At 33.0% G+C, this 16,586-nt stretch overlaps 1 protein-coding gene across 1 annotated transcript in view; it reads left to right on the top strand.

Moving 5' to 3' along the window:
• The window catches only part of SGCZ (sarcoglycan zeta), a 255,742-nt gene that overhangs the window by 35,457 nt on the left and 203,699 nt on the right, over positions 1-16,586 (top strand). Inside the window, exon 6 of the mRNA XM_086888323.1 lies at positions 1,310-1,405. Within this exon, the coding sequence (XP_086744449.1) occupies positions 1,310-1,405 (96 nt within the window). The remainder of the gene's footprint in view (positions 1-1,309; positions 1,406-16,586) is intronic.

Here is a 16,586-nt window from a genome sequence, read left to right as displayed (position 1 = left end):
TTTATAGGTCCAGTTTAATACACACTACAGAAGAAAATACATGCAGTTAACCAAAAGAAATCTAGATTTCTTTTTTCTTATATACGTGGAAGTGAATTGGTCATCAGACCTTATACCTGTGTCATTTTAAAATGCCATCTTAGAAGTTTCAGGATAAATACAGGCTATGGAATACCTGCTTCCTCATTCTAGATAATAAGTACAGGTTATTGTAGAAACATGTTTCTAGTGCTTAGCATATAAGCCATAACTTTACAAGTAGTAAGGTATATATATATATATATGGGGATATAGGGCAAGAAATACCTTTAAATTCAAAAATTAGAAACTATCCTGATTACTATAATGAGTACAAGCAAATAAAAGCAGTGGTGAAAAACAAATCACACTTCCAGAGAGGCACATTGGCAATATGTGCATTTTACCCTGCAAATCCAAAGCAGGCTTTTATTTGCATCCTCATTATTTAAGGTGTGAAAAACTTATATTCACATTTCTTAGGCTGAGAGTGCTGCTATGCAGCTTGTTATCAAGCAGAATTCATTTTGCCTTAAATTGGTATTCCCAGTCCCTTCAGTGAGCTGATAATCTTTTTATTATTGATAAAGCAATCTTTTTGTGTATCTTGGAAGTACCCAGCTTTGCTATTTAATTATCTTCTAATTAAAATACCGATTTAAAAAGCTTATTAGATTAAGCAGAGACAGTTAGTAAAAGGTGTATTTGTAGATTAAAAAAGTGGGTCAGATGTGAGTAACATTTAACCTGTTTTATTTTTTCAAAGTCACAAATCAAAAGGAAAGGCTCCAAAGTGTAGCATAACTTCAATAATGACAGCCCAAATATGTATCAGACTTGCAAGGCAATCAATATTTTTCAGGCTTACCTCTGAGATTACTCAAGAATAGGAAAATTTAATTAGCAGGCCCCAGTTCTACAAAATTCTGGTAATGGACTGTCACTGGAGAATACAGCCTCATTTTTAATCACAGTGTATATGAACACATTTTCAGGTTGTTTGTGTCCCTACATCCCCATTCCTTCTGTTGCAACTGAATGTCCAGCAGGACCTGGGATACCAGAAGAATTTCGTTTGTTAGTTGTGCTTCTCTCTGGTTACCACAAGCCAGGGGAAAGACACACATAAAAAATTTATCCTTTATCTTAGAGAATGTTGCAGCTGCATTACTAGTGAGATTAATATTTCCATATTAATTAAAGATTAGTACTTCCTAGTACATTTGGCACTAAGAAGGAATTAAATGCACTATTGTATCTTTTCAGTAGTTTATTAGACTTTTTTTTTCAGTGGAGTCATCCTCCCTTTCTTGCTGTCTGTGTTGAGAAGCTGATCTACATCTGTGTACGCATCAGGGGGCGTTCATTATTTGAGAACACAAAGGAGGTAGGTGTCAGGTTTTGCCAGATACTATTATGATGTTGCACATCCTGATGAGCCAAAAAGTCTAATAACTAAGGCAAGAAAGTGTCTAAGAAGTCAGTGTTGTTAATATATGCAAAATAGTTTTTGTTTATTAGTGGAGAGTAAATAGGATACCTGTGTCCTGGTTGAGTCTCTGCAGTAAGCTGAGAATACATACTGAAAATGCTTGAAATATAAAAGACTTGACTATGACATGAGATCAAGTGATAATCTTGCTTTCACTTGTGGGTGGAATTGGTTAGTGCTCCTTACCTGTGCTAAAGTGAGTAAAATGAATCTTCATTTGTGACTTCAGTGATACGACAGACGGCTGATGTCTGAAGAGGTGGCCTATAAAATTTAACAGATCTAGTGTTTTATGATGGCTTCTTTTTCCTAACTGGTACACTGGTAGACGGCATAAAAACACTTTTATCTGACAGCGCTGTTTTTTTGATCTGACATGACTATGAATGGATGTAATAATACTATTGAAAAAAACCCATTTCATACATTAAGAATGTAATTTGGAGGTCTTTTTCCTTTTACTGTTGATACATCACAAAAAAAGATCCTGTTTTCTCCACAAAATAGCACATTTTGGAGTCATGCAGCCCACCTCTGTGTGGAAAAAACGGAAATAAGAGAGATCAATGAGGTGAGCTAACTTTAAGGTGTATGTTTAGGGATGGAGGTAAGGAGAAAAGCTGACTGTATTTCAGCACACTGCTACAATGCATGCATAAGGCTTTTTTTAGGCAGCTTGTGAAAACAAGCCCAATTATGATCTCTCAAGATACAAGCTTACTCAAGAAGCAGAACTAGAATAGCTGTATAGTTTGTTTTGATTTAAGCTATTTGGTATCACAGAGAGAATGCTTACAGCTATTTTAGATTTATCTATAGCCTGGTATAGTCACAGTGTGATGATGAGACATGCTTTTTGAGATTAAAACCTATTAAATGGTACAGATGAAGAAATGGCTATCCATAACTGATGGTTTCAGCTTTAACTTATCAAAAGGCAAAATATCTTCTGCTGGAATTTTCTATCTCTGTACTGGGGTTGAGTTAAAGGAAAAGGAAACATATAAGTAAAATGAAAGGCTTTTGCATGCTTTTTTTCATTTTTCTGTCTTCTTTCAAAATTATATCTTTGGCTTTTCAGTCTGCTTTTATGTGCATTCTAGTGAAAATTGTGGCTGTTTAGTCATCTGTGTGTTTACTTTTCCTTCAGTCTGAAATTGTAAATTGACAATAAAATTATTGTAAGCCAATTTTAAACAGGATTTATGCAGCAATTGGTGTTTGGAGATGGCAAAGAAAATTGAGCTGTAATCTTGGAGGAGACAGTGGAACGTGAAGGGAATTATGTTTATATAGATCACAAGGGGAGAGCTGACTGTGGTTGTTGCAGCAGAGGTCTGTATTATGTCTCCTCAGGGCTGCTGGAAAAGGGCTAGAGAACCAAATTAGAGGTAGTCCGATTCTGAGGTCTTCCCTTGTCTTCAAATAAGAGAAGAAAAAAATACATCTTCATGATGTTTGGTAGCTGACTTACCTGTAGATTAGGACAATTACCAGTAGACTGTGAAATACCATATTTTTTGTGAGATGATAGCACAGAAAGCTTTTGAGCATTCCTAATAGAACTATTTCCTAGAGGAGATTCTAGCTGCATTGAAATGGAAATAGTGGCTCATTTGGAACTGATTTCTAGAAAAATATGGTCTTTAAAAGTATTAATTAGTAGTGACATTACTGAAGAAGCATAAGCCCAAGAAAACCTGAGTTAATGTCTATAAAGACATTTTCTTTCTCAATCTAGTATCATTTCTGATTGGTTGTTGTACAAGAATATTTGTTTCATTTTTTCAAATAACTTTTTTTTCATTGACTGTTCTCTAAATTATCTTCTAAGATTGGTCTGTCCCCACCTTTGATTAGCATTGATCCAATGTGCTGCTGTATGACAGCTAATAATAAAAATTATACTCTTCCAGTAAATTACAAAGCCTTTTTTTTTCCAATTTACATTTTGGTTTTCATTGTTTTACAATAGCAGACAATTATACACTTCTAAAAGTCAGCTTCACTTTCATACTTAGTACCCTGAATAACTGGTGAAGTGAGTGTAAATCGTTCTCCAATAGTTGGCAGTATGCAAGTTATTTGGAGAAATACAGATTTTTTAATCTGTATCAAATCTTGATTAAGGAGTGGAAATACTAAAAAGCATGATAAGAGTATCCTAAGTAATGAAAAACATGCCAAGTAGCAATTCATGTTATCAAGAAAAACCAGGAATTTTGGAATACTACTTCTAATTAGAAATTAACCTTCCAGTCTAAATTCATGTTTTTTTGTATGGAAAAGATGAGCCATTCCTAATTTTGACTGTTTTGTTTTGAAGTCATTCAGATGACATTTTGAGTTTAATTACTGACTTAATTAAAAAATTAAAAATTTCCTATGTGTAATTTCAAACTCTTGAAAATCATGTATTGTGGTTTCGGTGTCTGAATTCTGTGAATCAAAACTGTCAAAAGTTTTTCTCTTAAGACTGAAGAAACTAAATCCTTTTTTTTTTTTTTTATATTTGAATTTTTAAGTAAATTAAGACATGACTTTATGATAATGTAACTGAGTTATGCAAATATTCAGTGAACTTTCTGCACTAAAAATTGTGTCAGCCATTAGCCAGTCCTTTCTTCAGGGAAAATAAATTTAGCAGCAATAAATTTAGCAGCTTTTGTGAAGGTTAATGGAATCATAAATTGGAAGACTAAAGAAAGGAGGAAATTCAAAAGTGACCAGAAAGTTTACAAAGGGATTGGTTCCAGGAAAAGTGGAATACTTCTGCAGTCCTTGTATGCATTTGTGTTCTGTGTGTTTGCATTCATGCACACTTATGCTTGAAGTGTCGTCTTAAATTTGTGATTATTGCAGATTTATATTTTGCTAAATTTTTTTATTGTTTTGCTTTCCTGTGGGTGGAGGGAGTATTTGACTATGATTAGGCAATGATAGCTGAGTGCTACTGTGATAAAACGTGAGTTCTTAAAACCATTTTGAAATATAAGCTTCATCTTAGACTAAGTGCTAGAGGGAAGGTAAAGATGTACTTGTTGGTATATGTGGACCTGATTTTTCTGAGCCTGGGAGAATTACAGCCTGTCAGTGGCTGATCTGTTCCCAGGGGAAAGTCTCTTGAGAGCGTCTCTTGCTCAATCTTTGTAAACAATTTCATTTTCTCATAACAGTTCTGTACAGCTGTGGTGTGTTTTTCTCTTATCCCACCAATGGGATCAGAGGTGGTGTTCCCTTTACCAATCATGTTAAACCTGTAGCCTAATACCTAATTAAAGCCTGAAAAGTTCGGGGAATAAAGGCTTTTTCCTAGTGACTCATTTCTGGTCTGCTGCATAGAATCCACACTTCTACATCGTGTCCTACAGCGACAGGTACAAGTGAAGATCATTTCTGTTTAGAATGGACTAAAGAATTTCTAGATAAGGGAAATTAGACTAGTCAGATAAGCTTCAGAAACAACACACTTTTCAAAAATACTGTTTTTATCTAATAACTTCTGATGCATTGCCTTGGCTAATGTGACTTGTCTCTCAATGCCTTTATCAGTTGTCTTCCAACATTTTTTAATGTAATTCTCTTTTTTCTTTAATAAAATAATTGCTGATACACGTTTTGAAGTTTTACATTGTATCTACTGTTATGGCTCCTTTAGCTACTCCTTCTTTGTGTTTTCCTGAGGAGCAGTAAAGTGGATTCCCAAAATCTGCATGTTTTCTCATTTCGCCATGTCCTGTCTTGGCATTCGTCCCAATGTCATTAAAGTGTCTTTTTCTGTAGAACAGTAAATCACTATAGCTTAATATGAATCTTAATTAAGGCATTGGAGGATTAAGAAATTTCTAAGAGGTAATGCATAGATTGGACCAGTTCAAGGGTATTTTATAAATCAAGTGCCACTCTGAAATTATAAGCACAATTTTAATAAAATGACCACTCTAATGCATGAAATTCAGAGTGGAGACATAAACATACTCATTGTCTTTGAGAGACATGGATTTTCTTACTTCTCTTGGTTTTAATGAGTAACTTATATTTTCATAGGAAACCTCTGGAAGATCAGAGAAAGAACATTGGGAATATAAATTGGGATTGCCATGAGATATTATTAATTAATATTGTATCTCAAAAGATATGACTCAAACAATATATTGACATTAAATTATTGCTTTTACTGTGTTCATGCCACTGCTTTGAATGTAACACATGCCTTACTGGAAACTAAAACCATTAGATTTTATAAATACACTTACAAACTTGAAAATGGCTTGCAGGTATCAGCCAATCAGCTATAAGTGGACATGGATAAAAACTTCCATCAGTTAGGAAGCAAGCTAAATGGAACATATTTTGAAAATTCTTATAATTCTTAAGTTATCACACTTGCACAAAAGAGCAAACTGTGAAAGCACTTTACATCTTCGCTGTATACTTAGAAGCCATTTGTATCAAAAAGAGTTTCATATGGTTGGAGTGCAAATGTTATAAGATGCCTATGACTAAAAGTTGAGAAGTCATTAGAACTGTTCTCTTTTCTAACTTGTCTCTTTCATTTGACAGCAGTTTGTGTATAATGTTTTATAATTTTTTGTATACTCATTATCATTTTTCCTCACTGAAAATTGCCTTCTTCTAGTCATGTAACGCATATATGATTGCTTAGCATCTGAAGCCTAAAATCCTTATTCAGAGAAAGACAGAGAATTGATTTGAAGTAACGAAGTTTAGAGGCACTGAAGTTCCTAGCATGACCAAATTTTAATTGCTCACATTAATGTGCATTAATAAAGGCACAACTAAGGTTTCTTAAACCTTTTTTGGAAAAAATCTGCTTGGCTATAGTAATAAGCTGCTGCAGCTTTTGATAGGATGTTCATGTCTTGTTCAGGTGAAAGAAAGAGCTGTTTGTCCCAGCAATAGATGGCATGTAAGTGACAGTTTCTTTTTTAAATGTAGGAATCTTGTTTAAGTAGTGTGGAGAGCAGTAAGGAACAACATTAATAAAGCTATTCTCTACCATGTATCTCTGCTCTGCAGACTAAACGTTTCAAAATTCTGCTACAGTTATTGGTTTTTCTCCCATCTCTTCCCCCCTCAAATGCTTGCCAAAAATTTCATCGTGTCTTTTATTGTTTTAACAACCTCATTAACAGTCATGATTTCACCCCTGAGTTATATTGTCCTTTCTACCATGTAGCAACAGGCTGCTTTTTCTTCACAGTAAATAATTATTTTTTTATTCATTCTACAGACTTTTCTACCCACCACCCTTTTTTACTGTGTCTCATTTAATTGTGCAGTAAATGCATTCAAAATGAAAAACTGTTTTGTTTCATCTAGTCATCAAGGCATGTATGTTTGCCTTCCACCTTCACATCCTAATAATACCAGTTTGGGTGCCTCAAATTAAGTTTGTGACTGTTTTGCTTTTGCTTTGCTAATTTTTTTTTAAAATTGTTTTCCTGGTATACAGAATCATGTTTTGGTTCATTTCTATGTTAGTTCTTGTTTCAAAAGTTTACTTTTTAAATTTTTTTCCAAAATGCAGGAAATAATTAATTGAATACCTTCTGTGTCCCAGTACATTATATCTTTTTTGTCAGTTTGCAAGTTCTTTAGAATATAGAGATTTTGTTTGTCTCTGTGTCAGTGAAATTTCAGACAGTTGTAGTCAAGATAATAATGGACACCAAATTTCTACCATGAAAGAGGACTAGAAATAGTTTGTTCTTGTGAAGAACATTAACAGATGTTTGGGAATTCATGTAAGACACAGGATCTTGTGAAGCAAAGTGGCTATGTCCTAAATATGAATAAAAATGCCTTCCTTTTTAGACAAGGCACTGAGTAAAATAAATTCTTGGAATTAGTAAATATTGTGAAATAATAAAGCTAGAAAATGAAACTAGACTAATGAATTTGAAATAGAATTGAAGTGTCATAAGCAATGTATATTGCTTTATTGAAATGGTGGAGTCAGATGCTGGAGAGACATACCTTGAGCATTAGACAGTGCATTATTCTAGATCTGTACAAACTGGAAGCGTTATTTAATAGGTACTTTAAGGTTTTAGTCATTCATTGTGAAAATGGAATAACTTTAAATTTTGTGGTTAGGGTCAGTACCATTCACAAAGATAACAAATACCAAACTGTTAAGGAGAAGGCCTGATAGTCTCAGGTTGGAGTGTACAGGGAGGTTTTAGATTGGGGGGAAGAGGAGGTTTGAGGTATTTTACCCCCCTTCTCCATGTTGGCATTATAGTAATATGGGGACATAAACCCACATTCTCTTACAGAATGAGACTTTATAAGGAAATAAAATAAAATCAGCTTTTCACTTACCTGATTTACTAGTCATATTTACTTTTACCCCAAATAAATAGTCTCACTGAATGCAGTTTGCTTTTTTGACACGTTTTGTAGGCAGACTGCAAGTCAGTGGAAGTGTTCTGTATATTGGCTCTGTTCCTAAGGTATCATCAAACAGTAGGTTCCTTGTGGACATCTATGAAAATATTACCATAATCTCAATCTTTCATTAGTCAGTTTGATATTTCCAGACTACCATATACATATTTATCTCTGTTTAGATGCCATTAATTCAGCATAAAAGTTTCTACAGTTTATATAGTTTTAAGTTGTCATGCCTTTAACCAGTTTTGTGTTCCAATTTCTATTGGATAACTGTAATAGCATCTTTCATCTGGGTGAAAACATATTTGATTTTGTAAATAACACTGAAGATTCTAGTTAGTAGGTTATAAATAGACTTTCTAGTGGTTTTTTTTAAGGTGAATATTTTCTGAATGGAAAAAATAAAAGATTGATATGAAAACATGTTTAAAATTATTCACCTAACACCATGAACTTCGTCTTAATTCCAGATAACTGGACTGCAAGTCCATCTGGAAACGTTTCAAAATATAGAAAACATACAAGTAGTTTTCTATATATATCTATATCTATATCTGAATTTTTATTTGGATAAAGATATACCTGACCATTTAAAATAATTTGCAGCTAGATGTTATTTATTGTTGTAAGTTTAGCTGGAATGCATCTTACTAATATTAAAAGTAAGAAATTTAGTGCAAAGATCTAAAATTTTTAAAAAATCCCAAAGCAATGGGCATGCATTAATATTTGGTGCAGCAGCAGAAAGATTGAGGTTTTCAGAATTTGGAGATTTTTAGGTCCTTCAAGTGCTATATTGTTGAAATAGTTTAGTGATATAATGCAACACAGAAAAAAAGAATATTTTGCAAACTGTTAGTCATGTTAGAATAAAGACCCAACTCTCCAGCTGTGCAAATCTTTGCATGAGTGCTGCTAAAGTAATGAACAGGCAGATATCCAATAAAAGTACTTTCCAAATGGAAAATTGAAAAAAATGGGGAAAAAAGTGCAAATATGTTTTATATCCTCCAGCTCATTTATTTAACCTTACCTTATTACCCTTTTCCTCATTAGTACCAGTCTGCTAGCTTCTGATAGCCTTTTCATTTAAACAGTCACAGATTTTAAAGCTCCAATAAAGCCAGCGGTACGTGATGATACCTAACTGTTACTGTTCCTTAGTTTGTAATAAGCACCTAACTACCCTGGCAAGGACCATTTTTCTAAAAAATCTGATGTCTCTGAAGCATGCCTTTTTCGTTTTTTATCTTAGTAACATGGAGTCCCAAAAAAATCAAACTTTTTTAATTTTTTCAGGACTTGGAATTCAGAAATTATTTTATACAAAGGTTTTATTATTATTTTTTTTTCTCAAATATACATATATCACTGCCTAATTTTCTGTAGCTTAGGCATGTTTAATTAGTTTTATATATTCATGCAATTTCAAGTGTATGGTGCTATTTTCCTTTGGCCTAGGTCGCATCAAGAATTTGAACATCATTTGAAAATCTTTCAAAGGACAAGCGACTTCTATTTTTGTGGTTTTTATTAACACTTACATAGCTGTATTTTAGAGTAGATTGCTCAAAATCAACTCTTTTATAAAATGATAGCAGGAATTTTACGATCGTAACTGAGTATGTTAAGCAATGCAGACCAGAACATATAGAACATCATATTTGTAATCAAAACACCATATGGTGTTTTCAGAACTTGATATCAAAATAACTGTAAAACTTCCTCTGCTTGAAGTCTTACAAAGCTTCAGATTTGTTTACATGCTGAAGAGTGACCTTCACTGTAGGAAAGAATGGGTGATATGTCTTCAGAAATCAAAAGCTGGAACGATTCTGTTGAACTCAACACAGGAACAGCCATTTGCAACCTCAGAAGGCTAAGAACAACTGCTCTCACTTCATGATGCTGCCAAAGGTTTGCATGCAAAACTATTATATTTGGTCCATACAAACATTTGTATTTTGTTGAAAAAGGCATTATAAGTGGTTATTTTTACTGTGAAGTAAAGGAAGACTAGCAAGTGCTAGTGCCTAGGTCTCAGAATTTCTTGTGGTCTTTGGAGATTGTTTTTGATGGATTTTTCACTTCAGGGTTACCCAACCCAGGATGCCAGCCAGAGTATTTTTGGCTGATTTGTCACAGAATTCCCATTTTTGCTGATTTTGTAGAAATGACTTTTTGGTACAAAGAGATTTGTCTTTGGTTTCTTTATTGTTGTAAGTGAATTTAGCATTGTCCCTGAACACCTAGGTTTTATAAAAATGCACAGCACTAGACCTTTGATTTTAGGTCTGCTCCTTTATATAATTAATATCATCCTCAAACTGCAATCCTGGTTTTTCTGGTGGTGTTGTAGAATTAGTAGGCAGGTAATGGCTAGAGAAAGTGTTCACAGTGGAAGCACTGATTTTCCTTAAATTTTGTTTTCCCGTGTAAAACAATGACAATGACAAGTAAAATAATATGTTTTACTTAAAACCAACCAACCTTTATAGAGGCTGTAGAAATCTGTGGAAATTCTGAACACCTGAAAAACATAAAGCAAATAAAATAACTGTCTGTTCAGGAAAAATGTTCTCTAGGACAGTATTTTACCCTCAATTTTTATATACCACTTTGGAATATTCTGTTTTTCCTATATCATATGTGTTTCTAGGAACCTGTACGTTCTTCTTCCTGCGGGAAATTATTAAGGGAAATACAGGTCTAACCTTTATTTTGTGCACAGAAATAAGCTAATTCAGTTTCTACACTGGCATATTCTTTTTGTTGCTGTGTGACCCAAGCCTTAACATTAGCCTAACTGCATGAGTTTCCACAATGTCTTCTTGAATCTCTATTTTTGCTTTTTTTTAACATGTGAAATTACTCAGAGAGGGAGTTACAAGGAATAGCTTGTAAATTGGAAGAGCCCAAGTGTTAATGAAAACATGCAGGGTCCTGATAACGATTTCAGTAAAATGCACAGGTGGGCATAGAAAAAGCGAACAAATAAACAAAAAAAGATAGACCATGTTCTTTTATATTTCTTATACTTTCATAATACAATATAGGGAATGCTGCCATATTTAACTGATAATTATTTTTCTTTATCATTCTAGTATATCTTGTTAATGTCTTCTACCGTATTTTTCTGTTGAATTACTAGCCATACTGTGAATTTCATATAATTTTTATACGAAACACGGGACTTAACAGCAAATAATTCCTGACACAATTGCTACTATACTATAGACTTGAATTTTGGCAGCATATCTGCTTAAGTTTGGAGACTGTTCCTAGTTTATATCCTGTACAACAATTTTAAAATTGCTTAGGCTACTGAAAGTTTTTGCTGATTAGTTCTGCTTTTATGATTTACCATTAAAAGCTTCATTCTCATGATTTATTATTTACTTTTACTTGTGAACTTAACTCTGATATAACTCATTTGAGTAAAGAAAAAAATAATCCAGGATTTGACTTCTAATTTTCTGTATTGGATTTAACATTTGGCTCATTTTAGGGTAATTTGAGGTAATATCTGGCGCTGGATTCTGTAATAAATAATCCTACTTTTTGATATGATAGGTAGGACAAAGTGAAGCAAGGGCATTTGTGGTCAAAAAAGTGGTAAAGTCGTCATTAGAGTTTTGTAACTTTACTTTTGTATTATAAAAGTTTCAGTGATAGCCTATGTTATTAATTTTTTAAGTTTTAAAATATTTTTGTTAGGAAGAATATGCAAACACTAATATTTATGGCTATGATTAATAGATTAATAAAGGCTGTTGAATGTTTTGCATAGAAGCAAATATCTAATCATAATCTTAGTTATGCTTCATACTTTCCTCAATAACTAATTACTAACATGAAATAATCAATTTTAATACAATTTTGTGAATCTTAAGCTTTCCTTTCAGTTGTAAAACCTATTTCTGTCCTTGGATTTACATGAAATTTTTCTTCAAAGTTTTAATCTTAGAGTAGGTTTCATATGAAGGAGTTTTGTGAAACTCAGTGTTAGTCTAGCCCAAAAGTTAGTATCTGACACTTGGATTTCCTAACATGCAAAAGAGTGTACAAAATGTTTTTTCTTTCTTCTCTCTGTACTTTACGAGAACTTTCATTTAATAAAGAAGTATAGCCTAATCACAGACTGAATAAAACGGATAAAATTAAGTTGCTGAATGCCATTTCAAAACTTCAGTTTACTTGGTGGAAATCTGTGTATAATTAAAAGCAAATCAATGTGGCTCTTAGAGTACTTTGAATAAAGAACTTTATCATCAAAACATGGGAGAGAAAGAAAATAATTCTTACACAGAAATGGGGTTCTTTATGTCCTCTCTGGATTACTTGTGGAAATTTTTTATTGACAAGTCAGAGAAATTATAGCAATTGGTTAATAATTTGTTTCTAGGGTTCTCAGTTTATTCCTGGGGTTGGTAGACACTGTACATGTCTGACAGGAGTTTTGTTCATCAGAGAGTAAATTCAGCCTACTGTTTGCTCATTCTTTAGCAAATTAACATGAAAAGCAGAAGGGAAATTTGCGCTCAGTACAGCTGATGTAAACATGATTAGTACTAGCTTTGAAATCAATTGATCTGCTGCTGGAATATACTGACTTTTCTTTTAATTGCTGTGCCATGTGTGACACATCTGCCCTGCAGTTAGGTGCTATAAATGCAAATAGTTTTCCCACTGACCTTGGAAATAAAAGTCAGGGTTTACCTGCTGTGCCCCACAGCAAGAGGAGCTGAACCAAGCTGAAACCAAGGTGTGGGGAATGTGAGATCTGTTCATGGCTAGGCACTAAACATGATGTGCGATAGTCATAAAAGCTACATTTCTAAGTTTTTGTGGGAGTGCCAAATAAGTAGCTGTGAGACAGCCTAGATATATTTAATTTTAATTCAGTTTATATGATGAATTAAATTTCATCAGAATAAAATATCAGCTGTTTGTTGTAACAAATTATGTGTTTATGTTACATTACACTTTAATGATTTCATGATTACTTTGACAGCTGCTTTCCCACAATTAGTCCCATATTAATGTCAATGCAATCTGCTCATATAATTTACTTTTTTTCTTTTTTTCAAATATTTAGGCTTTTTTGCCCCCATTCTTCCAGAACAACCAATCTTTCATATCTGAATTGTCAGAATTTCTCAAAATCTGTTTTGAAGTGTCTTACAATCATTTTGATTACAATTCACTTAACAGTATCAATGCCCATTTAAATTTTACATTTCACTTAACGGAGAAGTGTCAATAATTCACAATGAATTTGCTAAACCTCCTGATATTAATATCCTTTTACTGTGTGAATATTTAGGTCATGTTGATATTTGTTAAATACTTTGTCTCTTCTATATCATAATTAATGATTTTATGCTTCCAGTGTCATTCCAAACAAGATGGCTGTAATTTTTTTTAAGTTATGTTTGCAAAGATTTTAACTTATGTGATCAAGATTTTAAAAGTGAGTGTCTGTGTGGTTCTCTATGTAATGACATAAAAATATGTAAATGTTAATTGTTTAGACTAGAAAATCTTTTTCTTCACTTCTGCTTAGGCAGGAGATGTAAGATGTGATTGCTTGCATCTAGAAAGCAGATTGCAGTTTGTTTCCCTGATCAGTTCCACCTTTCCTCCATCTTTATCTAATTAAGGAAATTATAAAATAGCTGCAATAGTTTGAAATTGTATTCTGAATTGAGTCCTGGGCAATGATATAATTTACACATGGGAAGAATCACAAAATACCTTTAGAAAAGGTTATGGAAAATGTCGTAGGTATTATAATGACATTATCTGACTTCTGTGGATCGTATTTCATTTTATGATTCTCATTCTTTTATTTGACGAACAGTATATGTGTAGCTTACAATGAAGGATATGTAGTTTTGATTAAGTTTGCTTTTGTTTAGACATTATTATTTAGCTTTACAAAGATGAGACAGGAGGATTCCATATCAGCAGAGTAACAAATTACAGCTCACCCATGCTTTTTACAGTTGCAATAATATAATTCTGTTCTCATTGCTTAAAGTCTAGGAACCAAGTATTTATCACTGTATCAGGAAAACCTCAGCACTTTAGGTTCTATTCAGATGTCTAAAGATAACCTTGAAGAAGTTAATAGAAAGTCTTTTGATAAACCTCTGTTTTAAGAGATTCATTTGCTTATGCACTTAAGGATGCTTTTACCAGTAAAATGCCTTATCTAGAACTGTTTTGTTTGGGTTTTTTTATCCCTTTAAGCTGCAAAAGTATCTGAATTTCTGTTGGTGAATTGCAGTGCTGCATTTCTGTTGGTTTTCACCTGTTTTTGAAAGTAGCTTTGTTGACCTAGTAAAGGAATATCAGTTTCCACCAAGTACACACTTGCTAGAAGGACTTGGCAAGACTTCTTGATTTTAATCATTCTGCCATTGTTAAGAAACAAATAAGGTCACATAATCATCACTCTAAACAGGAAAACTTACCATGTATTTAGGGTTCTAAAAACCTTCAGTCTTGAATACTGGCTTGACTGATGGGTGATTCAGTATGGGTGTGTTTTCAATAAATGTTTGAATGAGGCATAACTTCAAAATACCTTTGGTCAGTGAGAGCTGCAAATAATAAAAATAGAAACTAAAAGCAGGAAATGAAAATTTGCATGTAGTGAAGAAAATGAAGCTTACAGAAAGAGGAATGCTCAAAATGGTATTGGAAGGAAAAGCAAAAGGGAGTCATGGTAGAAAGATGTCCACTACAAAGATTCATTACAGAGAAAGACCATTCGATAAAGTCTTAGAGAATAAGGATGATTCCTTAGAGATTTCTAGAAAAGTGTGAAAATAAATAGGTTTAGATAGGCTAGAAAAAAAATCAAGAAAATGTCCAAAAGCATATGGGAGCCTGTTCTGGTGTCACTGAGTCTCGTAGCCTGCATTTATGACAGCTGTAAAGATGTGGGATGAGAAAGCACCCCTCTTTTATTGCTTTGCCTGAAGTTATCTTATTCTTCTATAAAAAGCTTGTAAATTATGGAAATGTAAAGATCTCAGAAAAGATTCAAATGAAAAGCAGATGGTAAATATGAATTTTAACTCAAAACCACATATCAATGTTTTTTCTTTATTCCCATATTCTTTATATTGTTTCTGTACATTTACTTTTTACAGTATATTGTGCCTACAGTATATTTGTATATAAACTGTCTTTTTTGTACAAATTTTGTGGTATTCTTCAGGATTGAGGAAAATCTCTTTTACTAGACATATTTTGAGGTATATTAGGGCTGCTAATGTCTTTTTCTTGCTGTTTTTGCTTTCTCCAGTATTCAACTTCATTAGTAGAATTTTATTTTTACTTATGCATATCGGCTTTTTTATCTCTAGGAGAGGTACTGTAAAAGTTTAAGTCATCATGCAGTGGTCTCTTTATGGTATACTGTACATGTTGTTCAGTATATTTACACAGGCTGATAAACAAAAATCAGGAGCAGAACTATGTGGAACTATTGTGTTTTGGAAAACTTACAACCTTCACCTGTTAGAGCTTTGAACTTTGCTTTGCTTTCTATGTAGACAGGAACGCAGCTAAGTGCAATACAAAGTCACAAAAAAATCAGTAGTAATTGATGTATTTTCAATTAGATAGTTGGTGATTAGTATTATTTATTTAGGAGTAGTAAATTTGCCTTTTAATTATGTACGCTGAGAAAACTGAATATTGCGAGTAGGTAAAGGAAATGAACACTGAATGAAGAGTTGCCAGCTTTTAATTATGCAAATGAGCACCACTGCAGAAGAATTATTTAGCAATCTTTTTGTGCTTAGAATTGCAAATCTATCTCCACAATTTTGTTTAAAACAAATTAAACTGGATTTGTATAACTTCTTTTCTGTAGATATTTTCAGTTAATGAGATTGAACAAGAAGTATCAGGTAGTCTTATGAGACTCTGTGTAATGTGCAGTGGATCAGGGTTGTAGAACTGAAATATTACTGGCAATATTCTTCTTTTAGGGGATCTATTACATAGTAGAATAATACTTGAGAAACAGCAATTATCTATTTCTCCTGATTTTCTAATATAATATTTTTATTAAATGTTTTCTTAATTTTTTATTGCTGAATATTTTTTTTATTCTCATTATTCTGAAGAGTCCAGTTGACTATCTAAGCTATGCCTCTTCTCAAGTCTTTTAATTCTCTTAATTTAATTCTCTTCTCTTTTAATTCTTTTAATTTAATTTTTTAATACTTTTCATTGTCTCTCTGTAGCTCTTGGAGTAGCTTTTCATTTTTTTTGTCTCATGTTGGTTTTTCAGCCTAGTGCCACTCTTGCTGGCAAAGTACTTAGTGCTGTGGCAGTGACTCAATGTGTAAATAGTAATGAAAGAGCAGACTAATTTATAGTCTTTTCACATCACCCTAAAAATGTATCTGAGCTTCAGTAATGCTAGAAGGCAGTAAGAAGTGTATTTTTAAAATTCAGTGGGAAAAAATACAATAAATTAAAAGCCCTGAAAATAGTATTATGACAGAAGGATAAATGATGAATAAAATGCATTTAGAAGATTGTACAGTAGAAGTGAATCTCCTTTCCATACCAGGGAAAGACCTGAGAGTTAGGTGAAAGAACATGTCCATCACTCCCCAGCTTGATTGAG

This window comes from Cyanistes caeruleus, chromosome 5 (assembly GCF_971803275.1).
Source record: "Cyanistes caeruleus chromosome 5, bCyaCae1.hap1.1, whole genome shotgun sequence".
Classification (NCBI taxonomy): Eukaryota; Metazoa; Chordata; class Aves; order Passeriformes; family Paridae; genus Cyanistes; species Cyanistes caeruleus.
This window is presented reverse-complemented; position numbering and strand designations above follow the sequence as displayed.